General features: G+C 45.0%; 1 protein-coding gene across 1 annotated transcript in view; it reads left to right on the forward strand.

Moving 5' to 3' along the window:
• The window catches only part of LOC126419426 (protein lethal(3)malignant blood neoplasm 1), a 147,875-nt gene that overhangs the window by 115,826 nt on the left and 6,330 nt on the right, over nucleotides 1-25,719 (forward strand). The window contains exons 4-5 of the mRNA XM_050086614.1: nucleotides 6,473-6,706; nucleotides 10,661-11,510. Coding sequence (XP_049942571.1) covers nucleotides 6,473-6,706; nucleotides 10,661-11,510 — 1,084 coding nt within the window. The remainder of the gene's footprint in view (nucleotides 1-6,472; nucleotides 6,707-10,660; nucleotides 11,511-25,719) is intronic.

A 25,719-nucleotide genomic window follows, 5' to 3' on the forward strand; every position in this document is an offset into this window, starting at 1 on the left:
TGGAGGTCTTGCTGGCCACGGGAATACCTCACAATCACACATACAGTTCACAGACACTGGTGCCATGTGTGAAACATTTCTGTACGATTGCGTAGGCTGCCGCGGACAGAGTCAGTCGATATAAAAGTTTTCTGGGTACCGCATCATAATGTATAAAACTACTGCTGCTGGAGAAAATCATGGTACATAATACAAGAGCCAATAGACAACGGAGGTTACGTTCTCCCTCCACCGCAATAAGCTATTAAAATAAACTTCCCTCTCCTTCTTCCTTAAGTGACCAATGAAACGAACTATCTTTTTAAAATTATGACGTAATGGCATGCGCAGTGAACAGTAACAACAAAAAATAAGGAACACTGCATAGCTACAACGCACCAGTAGACCCAGAAGAAGGCCGCTTCAACCGTGGCCGAAAGGTTGGTTTTTCTCCAGCAGCAGTAGTTTTATATATTATGACGCGGTACCATACCCAGAAATCTTTTCTATCAAACATTTCCGTGTTGGAAAACGGCATGAAAAGTAACGTGAGGAGGGCGGGTGTCCGTGACGTACTGATATGCCGTCCGAGTACCCTCAATTACTACCAGCCCTGTTCTGAAGTGATACCTAATAGCTTTCCCCAATATGATGCCAGGAGTCGTTGTGCCTCTCCAAAAATTTGGAACAACGAGGCTTCCCCGAGTCACTGCTATAGTCACCAACGATGGTCATCCGGGGTAAGTCACGACCGCGACTCATCGCTAATTGTAATGCAGCGCCATTCGTCGGCAGCCTGCATTTTTCGGTCACAGTGTAGTGTTAGCAGTTAGCCAACACTACGAACACTACCTGAGTGAGGAAGCCGATATGCACGCGTTAACCCCCGCAGGCAAGAGATGGGTCTGAAACAGGATACGTAATGAATGCTATAAAGAAAAGTACGTAGCTGCTGGAATACTTAACTTTAATCCATCATTGTTGTACATCGCTTTTGATGATATAAGTGAGACTCTGTAGATACATGCAATGTTACTAATGGCGCCTTGCTAGGTCGTAGCCATTGACTTAGCTGAAGGCTATTCTAACTATCTGCTCTGCAAATGAGCGAGGCTTCGTCAGTGTGCATCGCTAGCGAAGTCGTCCGTACAACTGGGGTGAGTGCTAGTAAGTCTCTCTAGACCTGCCGTGTGGCGGAGCTCGGTCTGCAATCATTGATAGTGGCGACACGCGGGTCCGCCGTATACTAATGGATCGCGGCCGATTTAAAAGCTACCACCTAGCAACTGTGGTGTCTGGCGGTGACACCACACACAGCACCCCTCCAACCTAGCCCACTGTGATTTGTGCTGTGATTTCGATGGCGATAACGTGGCAGGGGTAAAATACAAGGAGCGAAAAGCTATTTACAATTTCTACAGAAACCAAATGGCAGTTAAAGAGTCGAGGGGCATGAAAGAGAAGCAGTGGTTGGGAAGGTAGTGAGACAGCGTTATAGCCTATCCCCGATGTTATTCAATCTGTATATTGAGCAGGCAAAAAAGGAAACAGAAGAAACATTCGGAGTAGGAATTAAAATCCATGGAGGTTCGTCGATGACATTGTAATTCTGTCAGAGACAGCAAAGGACCTGGAAGAGCAGCTGAACGAAATGGACAGTATCTTGAAAGGAGGATATGAACACCAACAAAAGCAAACCGAGGATAATGGAATGTCGTCGGATTAAAAAGGCTGATGCTGAGGGAATTAGATGGTCGAAGTAGAGAGGATATAAAATGCAGACAGGCAATGGCAAGGAAAGCTTTTCTCAAGAAGAGAAATTGGTTAACATCGAGTATAGATTTAAGTGTCAGGAAGTCGTTTCGGAAAGTATTTGTATGGAGTGTAGCCATGTATGGAAGTGAAACGTGGGCGATAAATAGTTTAGACAAGAAGAGAATAGAATATTTCAAAATGTGGTGCTACAGAAGAATGCTGAAGATTAGATGGGTAGATTACATAACTAATGAGCAGGTATTGAATAGAAATGGAGAGTAGGTAGGTGGTAGGGCATATTCTGAGGCATCTAGGGACCAACAATTTAGTATTGGAGGGCAGCGTGGAGGGTAAAAATCGTAGAGGGGGACCAAGAAGTGAACACACTAAACAGATTCAGAAGGATGTAGGTTGCAGTAAGTACTGGGAGGTGAAGAAGCTTGCACAGGATAGAGTAGCATGGAGGGCTGCATCAAACCAATCTCTGGACTGAAGACTACAACAACAACAACAACAACAACAACCTATGGGGCGGCAAATTCCCTAGTCTGGCAGCTTCTAGTCTCCTACCATTGAAACGGAAAGACATAGAATGTTGCAGGAATTCCATTACTTGTTCTCGGATAGCGGGCGCAGATTTGAAGGTACTGCGATGTACTTGGTGCACAATATGCCGATCCTCCTTTGTGGTGGTCAGATGTGATCAGTCAATACGAGGTGTGGCTAGAAAAAAACCGGACTAGTACTGGTGAAACAATAAAACGAATGCAATAAGGCTGAAAGTCGCGTGGCCTGTCACGTGACTCTCGCTCCGCCTACTGCTCGAGTTTCATCTGCCTCCTGCACTCAGTCTGCCCGTGGCGTCTGTTTTAAGTAGTTGACGTTTTGTCTGTGCGTCGGAAAATGTTGAGTGTACAGAAAGAACAGCGTGTTAACATCAAATTTTGTTTCAAAATAGGAAAATCTGCAAGTGAGACGTTTGTAATGTTACAACAAGTGTACGGCGATGATTGTTTATCGCGAACACAAGTGTTTGAGTGGTTTAAACGATTTAAAGATGGCCGCGAAGACACCATTGATGATACTCGCACTGGCAGACCATTGTCAGCAATAACTGATGCAAACATTGAAAAAATCGGTAAACTTGTTCGACAAGATCGCCGTTGAACAATCAGAGCAGTGTCTGAGTTAACAGGAGTTGACAAGGAAAGTGTTAGGCAGATTCTTCATGAAAGTTTCAACATGAACGAAGTGTGTTCAAAAATGGTTCCAAAGTGTCTCACAAATGAACAGAAGGAACGCCGAAGAATGATTTGTTCTGACATCCTGGAAAACATTGAAAGTGATCCCACTTTCTTACAAAATGTTATTACTTGCGATGAATCGTGTTTTTTTACTTACGATCCCGAAACTAAACGCCAATCGATGCATTGGAAAACTCCTGGTTCTCCACGACAAAGAAAAGCACGAATGTCAAAATCGAAATTCAAGGCAATGATGATTGTTTTTTTTGACATCAAAGGGATTGTGCACATTGATTGGGTACCAGAGGGACAAACAGTGAATCAGCATTACTACATTAGCGTCCTGGCTACCCTACGTGAGCGAGTACGGAGAAAACGGAACGATCTGTGGAGAAAAAAGTCATGGATCCTTCACCAAGACAATGCCCCAGCTCACAGTGCGTTGTCAGTGAAGACGTTTTTGGCAAAACACAACATTCCCATCTTAGATCATCCACCCTACTCACCTGATTTGGCCCCCTGTGACTTTTTTCTTTTCCCTAAAGTCAAGTCAGCTTTGAAAGGCACTAGATTTGAGACTGTTGAAGCAGTAAAAGAAAAAGCGACGGAAGTAATGTATGGACTTACCGAAAATGATCTGCAGCATTGCTATGAACAGTGGAAAATTCGTATGGAGCGGTGTAGAGACCGAGGAGGAGAGTACATTGAAGGAGATAACATGAAATTGTAAATAATTGTAAATAAATGTTTTTTCCAGCATCAGTCCGGTTTTTTTCTAGCCGCACCTCGTATCTTGATGACGAGCATGCCTCCCCTTACGCTCCCATGCAGTGCTACATTGTGCTAGTCTTCTCGGAGTCATTCGTGGCGGTATGTCTGAACAAAATTATCTCCATTTTCAAGCCACGTCAATTAGAATAAAATTCTCTAACTTTGGATGACTACCTCCGCCACCGTCGTCAGGAGGAAAAAAACACTGATTGCCGGGGCTGGCACCGTTTCCTGCTTAGAAAGGGATGACTGCAGCATCAGAAACGAATCAGAGACGAAAGCGTGGACGTTGAACTCGGCAGCTCAAAGCAGATCCGGCCCTCCACGTTTGAAACGGCCACTCTCGCCTCCCTTCAAGCGTCAAGCATCCATCTTTGGTTCCTTTCCATACCGAAAACCCGCTCACATGCACTAGTAAGTACGTACCTCTGGTATCTGTTAAAATTGTTTCTGTGTATTCTAATCTCGGCTGCCTCCTTCATAACAGAATCCAAATATGTAGACGCAGGAGCCAAGACTCCTCTTTTCGATCTGTGTTTTGTGGCCGTTCTCCAGGAAGTGTTCAGCTAAGGTATACTTGTCAATCTCCCTCTGTTTAAAATCTAGCTTGTGCTCAGTGCAAAGCTCCGCAACTATGAGAACTGTTTCATCTATATAGATAGTACCGCATTCATAAGGGACACCTTACACACCATCGGGTACACGAAAAGCTATGTGATAGATTATTTCATATGTTAGAAACGGGCCGGAACCCTAGTCTCAGTCAGTGTAATTGCAGCATACGTCCTAACGTGGTGCTCGTTTCCCCACAGTACGACAGGAAAGCAGCCGGCTTGGCCTCTTCTGCCGATCCACAAGGCGCTCTTCCTCGGTGGCCTCCGAAAGCGTTTCCCAGTGTCATGTTCTCCATAAAATGCCCAAACGATTCGAACAGCCGGCTAAAGGGAAGCCCGCAGCATGTCCCCTTTTAAACTCGTGTCAGATTCTGATCACTCTGTCTCCGAAGACTACGCGGCCTCTTCGTGTCCCTCGGAGTGATGACTCAACATGTGGCACTGTTCACGCTTCTTAAGTACTCAACCAGGCCCAACAACAACATCAAACACAAAGGACACTAATGCACTCAGTTCTACCTCCCACAGAGAACTGCGGCTCCAATCCTTTACATGCCCGCCGTTGTATGTCCAAGTACGAAGTTACCTCGATATCCAGCCTTTTTTTTGGGGGGGTAGTTCGCTATTTTTTTTGATGGACAGCGTAGAGGTCATTTTCAATTCTTGTACCTGAACAGCCTCCGAAATCTTGTCGGTGGAGTTAGGGATGACACTGCATGCAGAGCTTAGCCAGGCCGGGTTAGATGTGGAATAGTTGGATATGATGTACAGTTAGGTGACAAAAGACATGAGATAGCGATATGCATGTATACAGGTGTCAGTAGTATCGCGTATACAAGGTACAAAGAGCAGCGCATTGGCGGAGCTGTCATTTGTATTGAGATGACTCATGTGAAAAGGTTTCGGAGGTGGTTATATAACGCAGTAAAATGAAATGATCGTATGATATTGTTCTCCGGGATGTCCCAGTCGGGTTTGGCCGCCAAGTGCGAGTCTTTATCTTACTCGGCGCCACATTAGGCAACTTGCAGCCGGTGATGATGATGAAATGATGAGGAGGACAACACAACACCCAGTCCGCGAACGGAGAAAATCTCCAACTCGGCCGGGAATCGAACCCGTTCCCAGTGCGTGGCAGGTAAGCAGGTTACCACCCAGCTAAGCATGCGGAACATAACGCAGTGACCGACGGCCTTCACTTACCGACAGAGAGCAGCGGCGTTTGCATAGATCTTTTAGTAGTAACAGACAAGCAACACTGCGTGAAATAACCACAGTAATCAATGTACGAAGTACGACGATGGTATCCAGAATTGGCGTTAATGGGCTATGGCAGCAGGCGGCCGATGCGATTGCCTTTGCTAACACCCGACATCCCCTGCAGCGCCTCTCCTGGGCTCGTGGCCCTATTTATTGGACCCTAGACGACTGGAAAACTGTGACCTGGTCAGATGAGTCCCGATTTTGGGGCGCAGGCACCACGAAGCCACTGACCCAAGTTGTTAACAAGGCATTGTGCAAGCTGGTGATGGCTCCACAATGGTTTTGGCTGTAATTACATGGAATGGACTGGGTCCTCTGGTCCAACTGAACCGATTATTGATTAAAAATTGTTATTTTCAGCCATTCATGGACTTCATGTTGCCAAACAACGATGGAATTTATATGGACGACCGTGCGCCATGTCACAGGTCCACAATTGCTAACCAGTGATTTTTAGAACCTTCTGGACAGTTCGAGCGAATCAACTGGCCACCCTGATCGTTCTACATGAATCGCATCGAACTTTTATGCCACTTAATCGAGAGACCAGTTCGTGAGAAAACTCCAGCACCGTCAACACCTTCGCATTTATGGATGGCTCAGTATTTCTGCAGAGTACTTCCGACGACTTGTTGAGTCCATATCAGGTCGAGCTGCTGCACTACGATGGGCGAAAGAAGGTCCGCCACGGTATTAGGAAGTATCCGATGACTTGCCATCTCAGTGTATATTACTCAACGCCACTTCTCGCTACTGCTTCTTGGGGTGGCAGAGAAAGATTTTTCAAGCTGTGATGTGAGCTTGGAAAGATGTGTGAGCGTGTGCCGCTGTGCTGTGTGTCGCCAGCTCTGGACCAGATGCGCACGGCGCCGCGCGCCAGCACGACAGCGCGCCCTGTGACGCAGCCGCCGGCGCCGGCAGCAGCGGCGCGCACCTCGACGGCCCCCGCAGCCCCCGGCTCCACCAGGACGTCGGTCAGGCTGGACGGCGTCAACGGCTGCAGCGGCTGCCTCATCCCCACCACCACGGCTGCCACCCCTCCGGCCATCGGCTCTGAGCTGCAGCCTCCGTTCGTTGGAGGTCAGGTCCAAACCTCTAATGTAGTTTAATCGTAGCCACACTGTGTATCGATTACACAGGAATGTAGTTAGTAACTCGTTAATTAGTGTATTCGCCCGCGGAGCATCTACGGCATGATGGACTGATAACCGTAGAATAAGTCTTGTATGGTGCTTTCTCCATAGATGAAATACTGTTTCCCGCCGGCCGGAGTGGCCGTGCGGTTCTAGGCGCTTCAGTCTGGAACCGCGTGACTGCTACGGTCGCAGGTTCGAATCCTGCTTCGGGCATGGATGTTTGTGATGTCCTTAGGTTGGTTAGGTTTAAGTAGTTCTAAGTTCTATGGGACTGATGACCACAGATCTTAAGTCGCATAGTGCTCAGAGCCATTTGAACCATTTTGCTGTTTCCCACAAATCTGTGAGCAAATCTAAGCCTTGTATTCGCCCTCACTGATACTGATTTCATTATCACGTTCAAATTCACTTCGATTCATAGTATTGCGAAAAAATTTGTGAGAGAATTCCTAAGGCACCAAACTGCTGAGGTCATCAGTACCTACACTTACCCACTACGTCACCTAACTTATGCTACGAACAAAACACACACCCATGCCCTAGGCAGGAGTCGAACCTCCGGCGGGAGGGGCCGCGCAATCCGTGACATGGCGCCTCAAACCTCGCGGCCACTCTGCGTGGTCATTGTATTGCTATAATACAAGTATATGTAGAGTTTTAACACTAATATTGTAATCGGAAGCTACTGGTTTCCGTTATCTTTGCTACTACATCTACATGACTACTCCACAATTTATCATTTATCCCTATGTAGGTGGATGTGAACAAACTATTTTCACATTCGGAGGGGAACGTTGGAGACTGAAATTTAGTGGAAAGATCTCGCCGCAACCAAAAACGCATTCGTTTTAATGATCACCCCAACACGCTTGTCATGCATGTGGCAGTTCTCTCTTCAAAAAATGGTTCAAATGGCGCTGAGCACTATGGGACTTAACAGCTGAGGTCATCAGTCCCCTAGAACTTAGAACTACTTAAACTTAACTAACCTAAGGACATCACACACATCCATGCCCGAGGCAGGATTCGAACCTGCGACCGTAGCGGTCGCGCGGTTTCAGAATGAAGCGCCTAGAACCGCTCGGCCACTGCGGCCGGCACTTCTCTCCTATTTCGTGATACTACAAAACGAGCTGGGTCTATGGTGCCCTCCGTCAATTCAATCCTGTAATGATCACATACCACACAGAAACACTCTAGCGAAGGACGGACAAGCGTGACGTAGGCGGTCTCTTTAAAAGACATGTTGCATGTTTTAAGTGTTCTGCCAATAGAACACAGTGTCTAATTTGCCTTTCCCACAACATTATACAGTGTGCCTCTTCTAAGAGTCGACAGATCCATTTTCTCTGGTGTTTAAGCAGATACTTGCAATTTCGTTTTTGCATTGTGTAGCTGGCTGGACTCAGCCGGAACCAATATCGCTCATCATGTCACGACAGAATGCGTCAGTTTGGTTCCCATTACGAATAAAACGATTTTTACGGGAGAATTTTGTGTGACCATTCGATAGATCGGCCCGAAGTTAGTCCCGTGCGATACTCGTTTCATCGATATGAATCAACAGGTACAGTACAAGACGACGAATGACCAGTACTCCAGAAGTGAGTGAGTAGCGCTGCTGTGTGGCGGTAGCAGTCAGTGCGGGCTCTTGTGGTGCCGTCGCCTCTAGAGAACTGGTGATTCCTCGTGTTTTACTGTTCGTGTTAATGCACACTGATAAAGCGAATATCACACCAGACTAATTTTGGTCCGTTCTATCGAACAGGCATGCAAAATTCTGCTTTAAAACAATTTTTTTCGTATTGGGAAACAGACCGACGCTTTCCGTCGACTCTGGGCGTCGCATAGTTCACGTGATGAGTAGTATTTGTTTGAGCTGACTCCAGCTACACGTTGCAAAAATGATATTGCAGGTATATACAAAAAAGCAGAGAAAAAATGTTCAAATGTGTGTGCAATCCAAAGGGACCAAACTGCTGAGGTCATCTGTCCCTAGACTTACACACTACTTAAACTAACTTATGCTAAGAACAACACACACACACCCATGCGCGAGGGAGAACTCGAACCTCCGGCGGGAGGGGCCGCGCAATCCGTGACACGGCGCCTCAAACCGCGCGGCCACTCCGCCGGGCTAAACCAAAGAAAGTGTGCCTGATGTCACTTAAGAGAGACACCCTGTTTGTATGATCGTTCCAGTTTAACTTTTTCGTAATTCTAATTCCTAGGTACTTCATTGTATTCACAGCCTTTAGATATGTGTGATTCATCGTTTTGCGCTGCCCCTCCCGCCGGAGGTTCGAATCTTTTCTCGGGCGTGGGTCTGTGTGTTGTTCTTAGCATAAGTTAGTTTAAGTTACTTTAAGTACTTTGTAAGTCTAGGGACCGATGCTTCAGCAATTTGGTCCCTTAGGAATTCACACACATTTGAATATTTGAACATTTGTTTCATCGTGTAACCAAAATTTGACAGATTCCTTTAAGTACTCGTGTGGATCATCCCACACTTCTTCATCAGTTAGAGTCAACTGCTAGTTATCGCGCCATACACATATCATGCCTAAACCATTTTTCAATAGGTTTTGATTTTCCAATGCCTTTGTTAGACAGTAAATGACAGCATCATCTGCTAACGATCTAAGAGAGCTGTTCATATTGTCTCCTAAATGTTCTATATAGGCTAGTAACAGCAGAGGGCCTATAACACTTTCCTGGGGAACGTCAGAGTCCTTTTCGTTTTACACGATCATTTTCCATCACTTATTATTAACTGTGACTCTTCCAACAGGTAAATACGAATCCAGTCGCAGAACTGAGACATTTATACATAGGCACGCAATTTCATTACAAGCCGCTTGTAAGAAACGGTAGCAAAAACCTTTTGGAAATCTAGCAATATGGAATCAATGAGAGATCCGATGCCGATAGCACTCATTACTTCGTGAAAATAAAGACTCAGTTGTGTCTCACAAGAAGGATATTTACTGAACTCGTGCCGACTATGTGTCAACAAATCGTTCCCGTCCAGGTACCTGTATGATATTTTCACTCTGCAGCGGAGTGTGCGCTGATATGAAACTTCCTGGTATATTAAAACTCTGTGCCGGACCGAGACTCGAACTCGGGACCTTTGCCTTTAGCGGGCAAGTGCTCTACCATCTGAGCTACCCAAACATGACTCAAGCCACGTCCTCACAGCTTTACTTCTGCCAGTACCACGTCTCCTACCTTCCAAACTTCACAGAAGCTCCCCTGCGAACCATGCAGAACTATCCTCCTGAAAGAAAGGAATTACTTCCAGGTAATATATAACTGCGCGGGATTAGCCGAGCGGTCCAGGCCGCTGCAGTCATGGACTGTGCGGCTTGTCCCGGCGGAGGTTCGAGCCCTCCCTCGGGCATGGGTGTTTTTGTCCTTAGGATAATTTAGGTTAAGTAGTGTGTAAGCTTAGGGACTGATGACCTTAGCAGTTAAGTCCCATAAGATTTCACGCACATTTTCTAAATTTGTAACTGGCATTCAGTACTCTGTTGAGTACAATCTTGAGTGGTTCTGGATGTCGTTACAGTCATCGATATATTCAAAAAAATGGTTCAAACGGCTCTGAGCACTATGGGACTTAACATCTGGGGTCATCAGTCCCCTAGAACTTAGAACTACTTAAACCTAACTAACCTAAGGACATCACACACATCCATGCCCGAGGCAGGATTAGAACCTGCGATCGCAGCGGTCGCGTGGTTCCAGACTGAAGTGCCTAGAACCGCTCGGCCACTCCGGCCGGCTAGTCATCGATACACCATACTCTCCTGTCACGTGGGAGTAGCTAAGTTATAACGAATCCCACATTTGTACAGAATGCTGCCTACACACGAACTTTATTTTCTTGTAACAGGTCCCCCATCCGCTGGAGCACCTGGAAGACCTAGTCCCGCATCCGTTGGAACACTTCGGCAACCTGGAGGCGTCGGCGGTGGTTTCAGCACAGGAGACAGAACTGCCAGTGGCTTCGGTGGTGGCCAAGGCGGCGGAGCCGGAGGCGGCGTCCAAGATCGCATTGGGGGTGGCATCGCAGATCGTACTGGTGGGAGCTTCGGAGGTGGGGCTCCAGGTAGTGCTGTAGGCGGCGGCGTCGGCATCACTAGGGCTCCTGTGGCAGGTGGCAGTGCCGGTAGCTTTGGGGGCGGTGCTGGAGGCGCTGGGAGTGTCGACAGAGGAGACGGTGGGAGCGGCTTCGGAGGGCAGCGCCCTGGCCTGCCAAGGCAGCCAACTATCGGTACAGCAGCTCAGCCCGGCAGACCTTCCCAACCAGTGGGGCAGCAGCCGGCTTTCGGAGCGAGGCCATTCGCCGTCCCAGCACAGACGCCCTCGGGAGTTGGCGGCGCTCCTGGCCAGCAGGCGACAGGCCCAGCTTCCGCTCGGCCAGGGCCGCAGAACGCTGGTGCCCCATTTGGAACCGCTGGTGCCCCATTTGGAACCGCTGGTGCCCCATTTGGAACCGCTGGTGCCCCATTTGGAACCGCCGGTGCCCCATTTGGAGGTGAGGCGTCGCCTCCGGGCACTCAGCAGCAAGGCGGCGAGCGCCCGACCGCGTTCGGTGGGCGGCCATCCTCCGGCCCTGGAGCTGCCGGTGGTGGCGTCCCAGCCCCAAGTGGCGGACTGGGTGTTCCGCCTGGAGAGCCCGTCAGGGACGGACTCCCGCCGGGAGTCACCATGCAGGACGTTATGGATGCCCTGCTCTACAGGTACGTAACTCCCACCAGAGCAAACAGCCTAACATCTACATCTATGTCTACATGGTTACTCTGCAATTCACACTTAAGTTTCCTTTAATTTACGTCTATGGTCACAATCTTTTTTGTTTAACAGATTACCGATTTCGGTCTTTAATTACCGTCATCAGATCTGCGGCAAAAATGGGAAAAATATAAATACACTCGCAAACTGTAGACAGCTTAAGAACAATACATAGAGCATATTGAAAAGTAGTACTGATAAAATTTACATTTGTGCGCTTTAAATATGAAGAGGCATAACTGTTTCATAAAAACAAAGTCCTAATGTACTGCAGCCATAGTGGCATCGTCAAATGTTAACTGCGGAATCAGCACCAGCATCGTCAAATACATATAAATAACATCACATGCACGAGTCATGTTGTCAGTAAAACTACTGTTTAAAACAAGCTGCCGTACAGTAGCCACAAGATGTTTGTGTTGTAAGTTCACTAGATGTCGCTAATGTCGGCATACACTAATTTTCAATAATTAATTGAAACAGTTAAAATAAAGGGGGATACAATAGTTGAAGTCTGTAATAAGTTTATGATGTATAAAAGGTATTACAGTAATAAAAAGCAATAAAAACAAGAGCACAACAGAAGTAATATTGTTAAAAAGAGGAATAGTTAAAAAAAAAAAAGTGGTTGACATATGCTCTAGTGCCAATATTCTAGACAATGACATAAATATTAAACACCGTTGATATAGAACCGGGTAATATTAAACAACATAAAACAAATCGCTAAAGGAGCCTTTTATGCCATTTTAAAGTGATTAAGTTTCTGTCATTCACGTATACTGCAGATTTTGAGCTTGATCTCCTGCTATATATGTTACTCATACGTATAAACTCAATAACTTGAAAAAGGCCGAAACTTGTGTCGTAATTAAATAAACAACAATACAGTCAAATGGAGGTCTGTTCATTTTAAAGTTCTGCTTTATCTGTGTTAGTGAAATATAAATTATTCGACCAGAAAATCTCACTAATCAGCGACATATCAATTATTATTTTTTTCTGTTGAAACCGGTTTATGAATCTGTTGCCTACTTTCGGTTGGTACGTTTCGTTGTTGGTTTGCCTAACACCATCGGAGGAAGCTTATTCAATGTGTACAAAAGTGTTTGTGAATAATTTTGAAGCTCAGTGCTTCATTTTTGGACCAAATTCTTCCGATTTTGGAGGCCTCTCAGTGTAATGCAAGAAAATCAGATCCTGATGGTACAACACAGCCACAGATAGCGATTGGAAAGAGTAAATAAAGCACCGACATAACTTAGGGTGAGAGTTAGGATAATTCTGTGTAGGGGGCGAAACAAGTTCAAGAGGCGGTACGGATAGAGTGGTGGATATTAAATAAATTATTCAGTTTAAGGAAACTTTATTTATTTACTGAACATGAGAACTGCTCAGAACCAGTGTACGTAGCAAGGAAAGAAAAAGATCGATACTCCAACAGTTATAAATTGGGCAACTGTGAGGCAACGTTAGCGAAGACGGCTGCCTTGTGGAGGAACTGCGAATTTACGACCTGTGTTAACTACAAAACTGATGCTGGCAGCCGGCTGGGGTGGCCGAGCGGTTCTAGGCACTACAGTCTGGAACCGCGCGACCGCTACGGTTGCAGGTTCGAATCCTGCCTCGGGCATGGATGTGTGTGATGTCCTTATGTTAGTTAGGTTTAAGAAGTTCTAAGTTCTAGGGGACTTATGACCTAAGATGTTGAGTCCCATAGTGCTCAGAGCCATTTGAACCATTTTTGAACCGAATAACCGGTGAGATATTCCTTAATGGCATGGTGACTACTGAACGGTACGTGAAAGTTTCGGAAGATGATTTCATGCCCACTATTCACGTGACCCTGTTTTCGACAAGATGTGGTTCATGAAAGACGGAGCTCGACTCCACCGGAACAGGAGAGCGTTTGATGTCCTGGAGGAGCACTTTGGGGATCGCATTCCATCTCTGGGGTACCCAGAGGACATTGGCATGAGTCTCGATTAGCCGCCATATTCTCCGGATGTAAACATGTGCGACTCCCTTTTGTGGGGCTATATTAAAGACAACGTGTACAGCAATAACCTCAAAACCATTGCTGAGCCTAAAACAGCCATTCAGGAGGTCATCGGTAGCATCGGTGTTCCAACATTCAGCGGGTCGTGCAGAATTTCGCTATTCCTCTGCGCCACATCATCGCCAGTGATGCCATGCTTATGGAACATGTTATAACCTAAATCGGAAAATCTGTAGTGACGTTTACATTTTGAATAAAGTGAGTGCCAACAGTAGTTTATAACTAATGTGCGGTTGTTTCATATAGCTCAATAATTGTCACCCTGCATATTTGTTCAACGATACTGCCGTCAGATGTGAAAGAACCTCTCTTTTACCAGGTGACGGCAAATGTATGCAAACGATATTGACATACTTTATACTGTTTTCACGATGTTCTGTATTCATGCAACCAGTATCTGCAGATTATGACGAAACGGTTTGTGGGTCGTTGTCACATCTGAAGATGACAGTTATTGTGCCGAAACATGTATTGTTAATCTTTACACTGATTAGTGGAGATCTTGAAGTAATAAATTATTCTTTGAACATTAATTATAATGTTGCACACTTCCATTCGACGATGCGTCAGTCCAGAATGAATTTTCACTCTGTAGTGGAGTGTGCGCTGATTTGAAACTTCTTGCTAGATTAAGACTGTGCGTCCTTTCCAGGTTTGAGTCGCAGTCAGACACAAGTCAGTCCATATGAAATTACGGGTCTAGAAATTACAGATATAACTTTTAAGCACACTAAAATTCTAGCTCTCTGTTAATACCAACTTGCCTTACAAACTATATCAGCAGTTCGTAAATTAGTCTTGTGGTAAACCAGATTCTTAAAAGTGTGAGAAATACATTGATAGCCTTACTAAGGAAACTAACGAATCATCCCAGCATTAACGATCGGTGATTTAAAAATAAAAAAAGCTACCCTAAAAGTGTGGAGAACCTGTATTACAGTAGATAGATGTCTGAGGAACTGGGCTGCAGTTCCACCTTAGACGAGTGACGCTTCGGCATCTGTTAGCGGCCTGGAGAAGACAGAAACAGCTCGTTGGAGCAGCGCCAGGCGGACACAGCTCCATTCACGTCGCGTCGACTGGTCGTAAAACAACCTGACGCCGCACACTTTATATTCCCTACTACATTTCTCACGTAATCAAATTACGTCATCACATACGTCCCTTCCTCAGTCTTACCGGGATTCCATGCTCTGCACAGTAGCAACATTATGAAGATATACCTATGGTGTTGCACATAATCTACACTACTGGCCATTAAAATTGCTACACCAAGAAGAAATGCAGATGATAAACGGGTATTCATTCGACAAATATATTATACTAGAACTAACATGTGATTACATTTTCACGCAATTTGGGTGCACAGATCCTGAGAAATCACTATCCAGAACATCCACCTCTGGCCGTAATAGCCGCCTTGATACGCCTGGGCATTGAGTCAAACAGAGCTTGGACGACGTGTACATGTAAAGCTGCCCATGCAGCTTCATCACGATACCACAGTTCATCAAAAGTAGTGACTGGTGTATTGTGACGAGCCAGTTGCTCGGCCACCATTGACCAGACATTTTCAGTTGGTGAGAGATCGGGAGAATGTGCTGGCCAGGGCAGCAGTCGAACATTTTCTGTATCCAGAAAGGCCCGTACTGGACCTGCAACATGCGATCGTGCACTATCCTGCTGAAATGTAGGGTTCCGCAGGGATCGAATAAAGGGTAGAGTCACAAGTCGTAACACATCAGAAATGTAACGTCCACTGTTCAAAGTGCCGTCAATGCGAACAAGAGGTGACCGAGACGTGTAACCAATGGCACCCCATACCATCACGCCGGGTGATATGCCAGTATGGCGATGGCGAATACACGCTTCCAATGTGCGTTCACAGCGATGTCGCCAAACACGGATGAGACCATCATGATCCTGTAAACAGAACCTTCATTCATCTGAAAAAATGATGTTTCGCCATTCGTGCACCCAGGTTCGTCGTTGAGTACACCGTCTCAGGCGCTCCTGTCCGTGATGCAGTGACAAGGGTAATCACAGCCATGGTCTCCGAGCTGATAGTCCATGCTGCTGCAAACGTCGTCGAACTGTTCGTGCAGATGGTTGTCTTGCAAACGTCCCCATCTGTTGACTCAGGGATCGAGACGTGCCTGCACGATCGGTTACATCCATGCGGATATGATGCCTGTCATCTCGACTGCTAGTGATACGAGGCCGTTGGGATCCAGCACGGCGTTCCGTATTACCCTCCTGAACACACCGATTCCATATTCTGCTAACAGTCACTGGATCTCGACCAACGCGAGCAGCAATGTCGCATACGATAAACCGCAATCGTGATAGGCTACAATCCGACCTTTATCTAATTCGGAAATGTGATGGTCCGCGTTTCTTCTCCTTACACGAGGCATCACAACAACGTTTGACCGGGCAACGCCTGTCAACTGCTGCTTTGTATGAGAAATCGGTTGGAAACTTTCCTCATGTCAGCACGTTGTAGGTGTCGCCACCGGCTCCAACCTTGTGTGAATGCTATGAAAAGCTAATCATTTGCATATCACAGCATCTTCTTCCTGTCGGTTAAATTTTGCGTCTGTAGCACGTCATCTTCGTGGTGTAGCAATTTTAATGACCAGTAGTGTAATGGCCTTTATCGGTATTATGGATGAGATATGAAGGTTGTTAGTTAATGGTGGACAGCACCTCGCTGCTCGAATTCTTTAAAGAAACTTCTACCAATCAATTAACTTGCGTGATAGTTGGTGGCAGTTGGAAACAATCACTCACAATAACAAATTTTGTTTAACTATCGAAAGAAGATAAACAAATTTTGATGTGTTTTATACCGTCAACTTGCAATAAAAATATAAAATGTTTCCTTTAGCCTATAAAAATGGAAACTTATCCCTCATAAGGTACGAATTAATAAAAGTGCATACCCTGTAAAACATAGGAGATGGTCAAAAATGTAGAAACAACGCGAGAAATTAATACTTGAAAATGAATGCAGTTGCTAGCCCATCTTGCTTGTTGCACTGTTGTATTTGACCACTAACGGCAATTGTACAATGTCCTCAATACGTTGTAAGTGTCAGTCATGGTTAGAACAGTGCTCAGTGTAGTGGTGAGTGGATTATGTCGTAGTTATGTCACTTGGAAAAATTGATGGTGCTCGTATGGTGGGTGATTTTGTAAACAAAGTAGCCGAAGTGTTTGGTGTTTCACGAGGCACTGCATCGAAAACGAGGAAAAACAAGAGCCACTAACTCTCAATGGGGACGAAAGTGTCTGTTGAGTGACCTTGAAGGACGTTCGTTCAAGAGGATGAAAAATAATACGACATCTGCAAAAGTCTCAGGAAACCTAGTGTTGCACTCGTGAACGCTATCAGCACCAAAACAACACCAAGTAACCTCCATAATCAGGGAATAACAGCGTTAGCTGGAATTCCAAAACCACTTATCAGTGATACAAATGATAGTAACAGGAGAACGTGGTGCCGAAGCCATAAAGCCTAGACTATGGAGCAATTGAAGGAAGTGATTTGCTCATATGAGTCTTGTTTTACATTATTTACGCCCCAAAAGTGAAAGATGTTAGGGTTCGGCTTCGATTTCGGTAGCCATAACGTGGTACTCTAACGGCTCCATGACTACAAGTTAACGTTACTGCCATGTGTTATATGATCATTTTGACTAATCAGGTCTATCCTGTGCTACAGTGTTTTTTCCAAGGATGATTCTGTGTTCTAAGACGCTGTTCACACAGCGCCCGTGCCCTGGTTTTGTGAGCACCACGATGAATTATCGCATCTTCCCTGGCCACCAAAGTCACCATATTTCGATATTATTGACCGTTCGTGGTCTACTTTTTGAGAGTAACGTGCGTGATTGCTATTCCTCTCCATCATCGTTTAGTTTCTAATGCCACCGTTTCTCTTTTACCGTATTAGGCAGGATGATGTGTATCGTTTTTGGTCTTTTCATATTTTTGACCACGTACTGCACGTTACAAATTGTCGGTATACGAGAGTTAAGAAATAGACCTATTTGTACTATGACATCTTCATGTAAACGCTATTAACTCTGAATATCTCAAGTCTGGAAGAGAGGTTTACGAAGTGAATTCAGAGCCTGGTAATAGGATTCTGCCGTAGACAATACTGTGTGATCAGAGAAGTCAAACCAATGGACTACTCGAAGAGAATAGAGATCTCTAAGAATAAAGTTAAATCTATGTTATCAATTGAGAAAAAAGGTATCAGACAGATTACCGGTGTTCAGCCTTTTATACGTCTCTTATGTGAGAATGAAAATGTTTGTGATTCATCAGAGTTATACAAAATATGCATTGATCAGTAGTCGCGAAGTTAAATAAAATTTTTATTGGTACTGGTAAATATTCTAAATTCTTGAAATCTACGCCCCCCCCCCCTCCCCGTCACGAGATAATTACATCACATGCAGCTACAGCAAACAAACGAAGATGGCACCGAATCAATAGTTACCTGATGAAAGAGAAAAGTCTCTCATAAGTATGAAGAAATTTCAAGCGGGATTATGATCCGTGCACAGTACGTTGGTTTTGAATCCAGTCTCGCGTGTAGTGTGAATGTGATTTGCCATTTTCTTGATGTGTTGAAATACTAGTTATCGAAACCATTTTACAACAGAGCGAAAGAGATACTGTAGACAATTACAGCCCAAATTCTTTGTTTCCAGTGTTTTCAAAAGTTTTTGAGAAAGCACTGTATAGGAGAGTAATAACACATCTCGGTATACATAATTTTCTGTCGGACACACAGTTTGGCTGCAGCAAACGAGTATCCACAGAAAACGCAACTTATTCTTTTGTGTGTGAGGCACTTTCAGGGATAACGATAGATTAAGACAGTACGTATTTTCTTTGATTTAACAAGAGCAGTTGATTGTCTGGACTGTGCAGTACTTTTTCATTATGGGATTAGGAAAAAATATATCAACGGCTTACTTCATATCTGGAAAGTAGGAAGCAGTGTTGTCCTTCAGTATTAATAAACAGGAAAGAGGTTTGAATCTGAGTGGAGTCATTTGAAGTGAATGGCGCCACAGGGTTCGGAACTAAATCCACTGCAATTCTTGATCCCAACGGCCTGCCGATAAATGGGATAGATGCGTCAATTTTTTTCTCTTTGCAGATGACGCAAATTTGATTGTGGAAGACTTTGAATGTGCTATAAATGACGCAGGTAGCGGGGTAGCCAGTAATATCAGCACTGAACTTCAAGGAACAGATTACTGCAAAATAGTAACAAAACGCGATGCATACAGTTTCCGATGCGAAACTCACGTAAACCTAAAATTTCACTGTCGTATTGTGATCAGATAGTCGGTGAAGTCGGACATTTTAAATTCTTTAAAATGGGGTAGATGGAAGGCTTTCATGGAATCATCAGGTGCAAGACCTTGTGCAGGAACTGAATGGTGCTGTCTTCACTTTAACCATGTTTTCCACAGGCTCTTACACTGAAACACGACGGTTTGTCTACTTTGCCCAATTTCACTCTACTATCTCGTATGGTGTTATATTTGGGAACAAGTGCGTGCACTCTCCAAGAATAGTCTAAGCCAGCAATAGACGGTCAGATCGAGCAGCCGTGTCTGTTAGCGAGCTCCGTGTAGGCTGTCATTCAAGTGTCTCTAAAACCTATCCCTGCCATTCCTCTACATATTTTCCATCATGGGATTTGTTGTTGATAATATTGACTCATTCAAGAGAAACTATAGCATTCATTCACTGAAGACTAGACGGCAAAACAATATGCACTTGGATAAAATTTCCGTAAGCATTGTACCGAAAGGTGTGCACTATTGGGCCGGTTTCATTTTCAATAGGCTTCCAGAAGAACGAAAAAAATTGAATGATAAACGTGAAGTATTCAAATTCAAGTTGAGAGGTTTCCTTGAGAGGTGCTCCTATTCTGTAAAAGGCTTTTTGCCGATTCCCGTAAGAGTTCGGGCACTGTTTGTGCATCAGCACAGAAGAAGATCAAATGGCCGGTCAGCCTTAACTATATATGTATGAAGATGGTATCTGTTCTTTCGGACATGTCCGAGTAATGAGTATAATGGGCAGGGGCACTGTGAATATAGTGCAGGACAATAAGTTGGGAATGTGGGTCTCACGGGAAGCGTGCCAGAGATAAGTCCCTGCAGTCGCACTATACTATGTGTTCTCGGTGGCTGAGATGGCTAGAGCGTCTGCCATGTAAGCAGGAGATCCCGGGTTCGAGTCCTCGTTGGGGCACACATTTTCAACTGTCCCCGTTGATTTATATCAACGCCTGTATGCAGCTATGGGTATTCATTGCATTGTAATTACAATAATTGCTTGCAGAGTTTGGTAGAGGAAGGGCGGGCTTAACGGCCACATAGGTTTCGACATATTTTTAGTGAACTTGTAATTGAACTAGAAATATCAAATCACACAGTGTACAGTCAGACTATCGTACCTAACGATTTTTTTTTTTTTTTTTTTTTTTGCATTCTCGCTGGATAAGTAATGTACCTAAATAATCAAACCAACATTTTAAGCTGACTGTAAAACAATTTTACGACAGCCAACGTACATTTTACGTAACTACTACGAAGATAAGATAAGAAAAATTAGGGTTTACAAGTACAGACAGTCGTTTTTCCCTCTCTATTTCCGAGTAAAGGAAGATAGGTGATACAATGTAAACTTCACCGTACACCCCATAAGGGCTTACGGACTATATGTCGAGATGTAGACTTTGAATAAATGATCCAAAAAATACTGAAGCGCCCATTGTGCCACCGTTTCTGGCATAGTGGCTAAATAGCACAAAAGAGCTAAATAAATTGACGAAACTAGTTTTACTTTCGAAAAAGAAACCTGGCTTTGTCTGCAGTGTAAATTACGTGTTGAGAGCAAAACATTAATTATATATTAGAATTAATTTTTTCAGCCCGCATCTCGTGGTCGTGCGGTAGCGTTCTCGCTTCCCACGCCCGGGTTCCCGGGTTCGATTCCCGACGGGGTCAGGGATTTTCTCTGCCTCGTGATGGCTGGGTGTTGTGTGCTGTCCTTAGGTTAGTTAGGTTTAAGTAGTTCTAAGTTCTAGGGGACTGATGACCATAGATGTTAAGTCCCATAGTGCTCAGAGCCCTTTGAACCATTTTTGAATTAATGTTTTCCTAGAAAAATTCGACATTACTGTCGAGAAATAATAAAATGATTAAAACACTTTTAGACACAGTTTTTGCAAAATAGACATTTTCCTCCTCACCAATAACCGCTCACTGTTGATGGGCCTACATTGTACATACTGGACGCGTTACCTCAACCCCAATATTGGAAACCTTTTACAGATACCACAAACCCTCCACTTTCCAGACATTTTGGTCTCCTTGGTCAAATTATGAGGATGGTTATTCCTCTAGAGCAGTTAAAATCCTGCCCCCATTGTTGATCTTTATCTGTCAGGCCGAAGCATGTTGTCTCCAGCAACAGTAAATAGCCGAAAACTTCTCTTGTAACTGTTCTTCGTCGCCAGACATATATATTGGCAACACGCACTAAACACGGGGGGTGAGACTCCCACCAAACATCAGGCACCCATACCCATATGCACAAATATTGAAATGACTACTTTTTTTTTTTTCGAAGGTGGGCTACATTTATTCAATGACATAAAAATACTCAACTTCAATAGATCGTTGTACAACATTCCTAGCCTGTGACAGTCCAGCTTTGAGTCTGACTCCATTTAGTACACAATGCAGCCTATCCGGCGTAGACAATCTTGAGCAGCAGTGGATTGTCTTCGGACTGGTCAGGATGAGCCGCGATGATCCAAGAAATCCTGCAGGAACACACGTAGAAACTCTGCCGTTTAAACAACGGGGTGCTACTTATAGATTGGTGTGCAGTGATATCACAGCTTCGCACTATTTGTTTCATGTAATGAGTGAAACATAGTTCCGTGCTGATAGTAACCTCTGCAGACGTCCGCTAAAATTTACTAACGTTCTGGTTTCGCCTGACCGTGTATGCTGACCCGTTCACCGTCCGTTGCAGAAGGGAAGTCTATCTGGCAGGAGTTACGACTCTAGGGTCGCATCAATTTCCTTTTCTTGTTTGAGTTAAAAATGGACTGACGCCCTCCAAATACCTTCGTGTTGTGCTCCAGGTCGATTTTTAGTAAAAAAAAACATCTCTTCTTCAACTTATATCAGCATTCGATATGTATTTGATCAGTTCTGTGTTGTTCTCTGTGTGTCATTTGGATCGCACGACTGGCACGATCCTTTGCGCTTGTGTGTGTATACTAGAGATGTTTGCAAAAAATAAATCATTTTTTCGGTAATTGATACGGATTGTTATGAATTACACTGCTTAAATATTACGTTTATTATTAATCACAAATATTACCATCATTTATTATGACTATCCATCTCAGAATAGCACATACACCCCATGTCCTCCACTACTTGTTGGATATATTCAAATCTCTGTCTCCTCTACAGTTTTTACCTTCTGCAGCTCCGTCTAGTACGTAGAGGTCACTCCCTGATGTCGCTAACATATGTGCTATCATCCTGTCCCCTTTCTTTGACAGCGTTTTCTATATGGTCCTTTTTCGCCGATTCTGCGATGAACTCATTCTTATCTTTTCCGCCCACCTAATTTTCAACATTCTTCTGTAGCGCCACTACTCAAACGCTTCGATCCTCTTCTTCTCCGGTTTTTCCACTGTCCATGATTCACTACCATGCAATACTGTGCTCCAAACATATATTCTCAGAAATTTGGTTCTCAAATTGAGTTTCTTTTTAATACCATCGGACTTCAGTTGGCCAGGAACGCCCTCTTTGCTTCTGCTTGTCTGCTCTTTGTGTCCTCCTTGTTTCGTCCGAAATGAGTAATTTTGCTTTCAAGGTAGCAGAATTCCTTAACTTCATCACCTTCGGGTCAGCAATCCTGATATAAAATTTCTCGGTTTACTCTCAATCCATATTTTGTACTCATTACACCGTTCATTCCATTCAACAGATCGTGTAATTCTTCTTCACTTTCACCGCAGATCCGTTATTGATTCTTCGATGCACAGATAGAAAAGAAAGAGCGAAAGACTACATACTTGTTTCACATCCTTTTTCACAGGAACACTTCGTTCTTGGTCCTCCAGTCTTATTGTTCCATCTTGGTTCTTGTACACAATGTACAGTATATTACCGGTCTTTCCCTGTAGCTTACTCCCATTGTCGTGAGAATTCCGAACATCTTGCGCCAATTTACACTATCGAACGCTTTTATAGGTCTACGAATCCCATGAGTGTGTCTTGGTTTTTCTTCATTCCCGCTTTCCTTATCAATCCAGACGTCAGGACTGCCTCTTTATTGTCTACACTTTCCTCAAGTCAAACTGGTCATCGTCTAACAGACCCCCAATTTCCTTTACCATTCTTCTGTATATTACCTTCGTCAGTACCTTGGATGCATGTGTAGTTAAGCTGATTGTGCATCAGTTTTGCTCTTACGTGCCATTTCTATCTTCCGAATTATGTGAATTATATTTTTTCGAAAGTCTGATGGTAAATGACCAGGTTCATAGATTCTACACACCATCTTAAATAGTAGTATGCTTTTCACTTCCACCAGTGATGCTAGGCATTCCGATATAATGTTATCTATATCTTCTACCTGATTTTATCTGAAGTCTTCTAGAGCTCTTTTAAGTTCTGACTGACACTGAATCACTTCTGTCATCTACACTCCTGGAAATGGAAAAAAGAACACATTGACACCGGTGTGTCAGACCCACCATACTTGCTCCGGACACTGCGAGAGGGCTGTACAAGCAATGATCACACGCACGGCACAGCGGACACACCAGGAACCGAGGTGTTGGCCGTCGAATGGCGCTAGCTGCGCAGCATTTGTGCACCGCCGCCGTCAGTGTCAGCCAGTTTGCCGTGGCATACGGAGCTCCATCGCAGTCTTTAACACTGGTAGCATGCCGCGACAGCGTGGACGTGAACCGTATGTGCAGTTGGCGGACTTTGAGCGAGGGCGTATAGTGGGCATGCGGGAGGCTGGGTGGACGTACCGCCGAATTGCTCAACACGTGGGGCGTGAGGTCTCCACAGTACATCGATGTTGTCGCCAGTGGTCGGCGGAAGGTGCACGTGCCCGTCGACCTGGGACCGGACCGCAGCGACGCACGGATGCACGCCAAGACCGTAGGATCCTACGCAGTGCCGTAGGGGACCTCACCGCCACTTCTCAGCAAATTAGGGACACTGTTGCTCCTGTGGTATCGGCGAGGACCATTCGCAACCGTCTCCATGAAGCTGGGCTACGGTCCCGCACACCGTTAGGCCGTCTTCCGCTCACGCCCCAACATCGTGCAGCCCGCCTCCAGTGGTGTCGCGACAGGCGTGAATGGAGGGACGAATGGAGACGTGTCGTCTTCAGCGATGAGAGTCGCTTCTGCCTTGGTGCCAATGATGGTCGTATGCGTGTTTGGCGCCGTGCAGGTGAGCGCCACAATCAGGACTGCATACGACCGAGGCACACAGGGCCAACACCCGGCATCATGGTGTGGGGAGCGATCTCCTACACTGGCCGTACACCACTGGTGATCGTCGAGGGGACACTGAATAGTGCACGGTACATCCTAACCGTCATCGAACCCATCGTTCTACCATTCCTAGACCGGCAAGGAAACTTGCTGTTCCAACAGGACAATGCACGTCCGCATGTATCCCGTGCCACCCAACGTGCTCTAGAAGGTGTACGTCAACTACCCTGGCCAGCAAGATCTCCGGATCTGTCCCCCATTGAGAATTTTTGGGACTGGATGAAGCGTCGTCTCACGCGGTCTGCACGTCCAGCACGAACGCTGGTCCAACTGAGGCGCCAGGTGGAAATGGCATGGCAAGCCGTTCCACAGGACTACATCCAGCATCTCTACGATCGTCTCCATGGGAGAATAGCAGCCTGCATTGCTGCGAAAGGTGGATATACACTGTACTAGTGCCGACATTGTGCATGCTCTGTTGCCTGTGTCTATGTGCCTGTGGTTCAGTCAGTGTGATCATGTGATGTATCTGACCCCAGGAATGTGTCAATAAAGTTTCCCCTTCCTGGGACAATGAATTCACGGTGTTCTTATTTCAATTTCCAGGAGTGTATATCGACTCAAATTTCCTCTCTTCTTTCGTCATCAGACAAGTTACCCTTCCTCATAGAGGCCTCCAATGTAATCTTGCCACTTGTCCGCTGTCTCTTTTGCGTTTAACAGTAGAATTCTCACAGCAGTTTTGCTGTTAACAACCCTTGCTTCTAATTTACCGAAAGTTGTTTTGACTTTTCTGTACGCTGAGTCAATTCTCCCGACGATTTTCTTTTTCGATTTCTTCTCATCTTTCCTGCAGCCATTTCGGCCTGGCTGCCCTGCACTAGCTATTTATTTCATTTCTAAAGAATTTATATTGATATTTTCCGGTATGTCGCTGGGCATTTTTGTACTTGCTTCCTTCGGCGATCATTGGAAGTATTTTATCTGTTGCCCGAGGTTTCTTCGTAGTTACGTTCGTTGTATCTACGTTTGTCTGCCCTGCATCTGTTACTGCCCTCTTTGGAGATGCCACTCGTCGTCCATTGAACTGCCTACTCTGGATTTCCTAATGACAGTATCGGTGTGCTTAGCGATCTTAAAACACATATCGTCACTGTACAGTACTTCACTATCCCACTTCCTTTCGTCTCCATTTCTTTGGTCGATTCTCTTGAACTTCAGTCTACTTTTCATCATACTTAAATTGTGATATGATGTATATTTGCGCCTGGATATCCCTTAAAATTTAATATGTTTTCGGACTCTCTGCCTATTCATGATGTAATTCAGCTGGAAGCTACTCGTGTCTCCCGGTCTTTACCAAGTATATCTCTTGCTCTTATGATTCTTGAACACAGTATTCGCTATTACTAGCTAATTTTTTTTTTTGCAGAACTCAAATAGTCTTTTTCCTTTCTCATTCTTACTGATAAGTCCATATTCTCAGGGCACACTTTATTCTGTTCCT

This window comes from Schistocerca serialis, chromosome 9 (genome assembly GCF_023864345.2).
Source record: "Schistocerca serialis cubense isolate TAMUIC-IGC-003099 chromosome 9, iqSchSeri2.2, whole genome shotgun sequence".
In the NCBI taxonomy this organism is placed as follows: Eukaryota; Metazoa; Arthropoda; class Insecta; order Orthoptera; family Acrididae; genus Schistocerca; species Schistocerca serialis.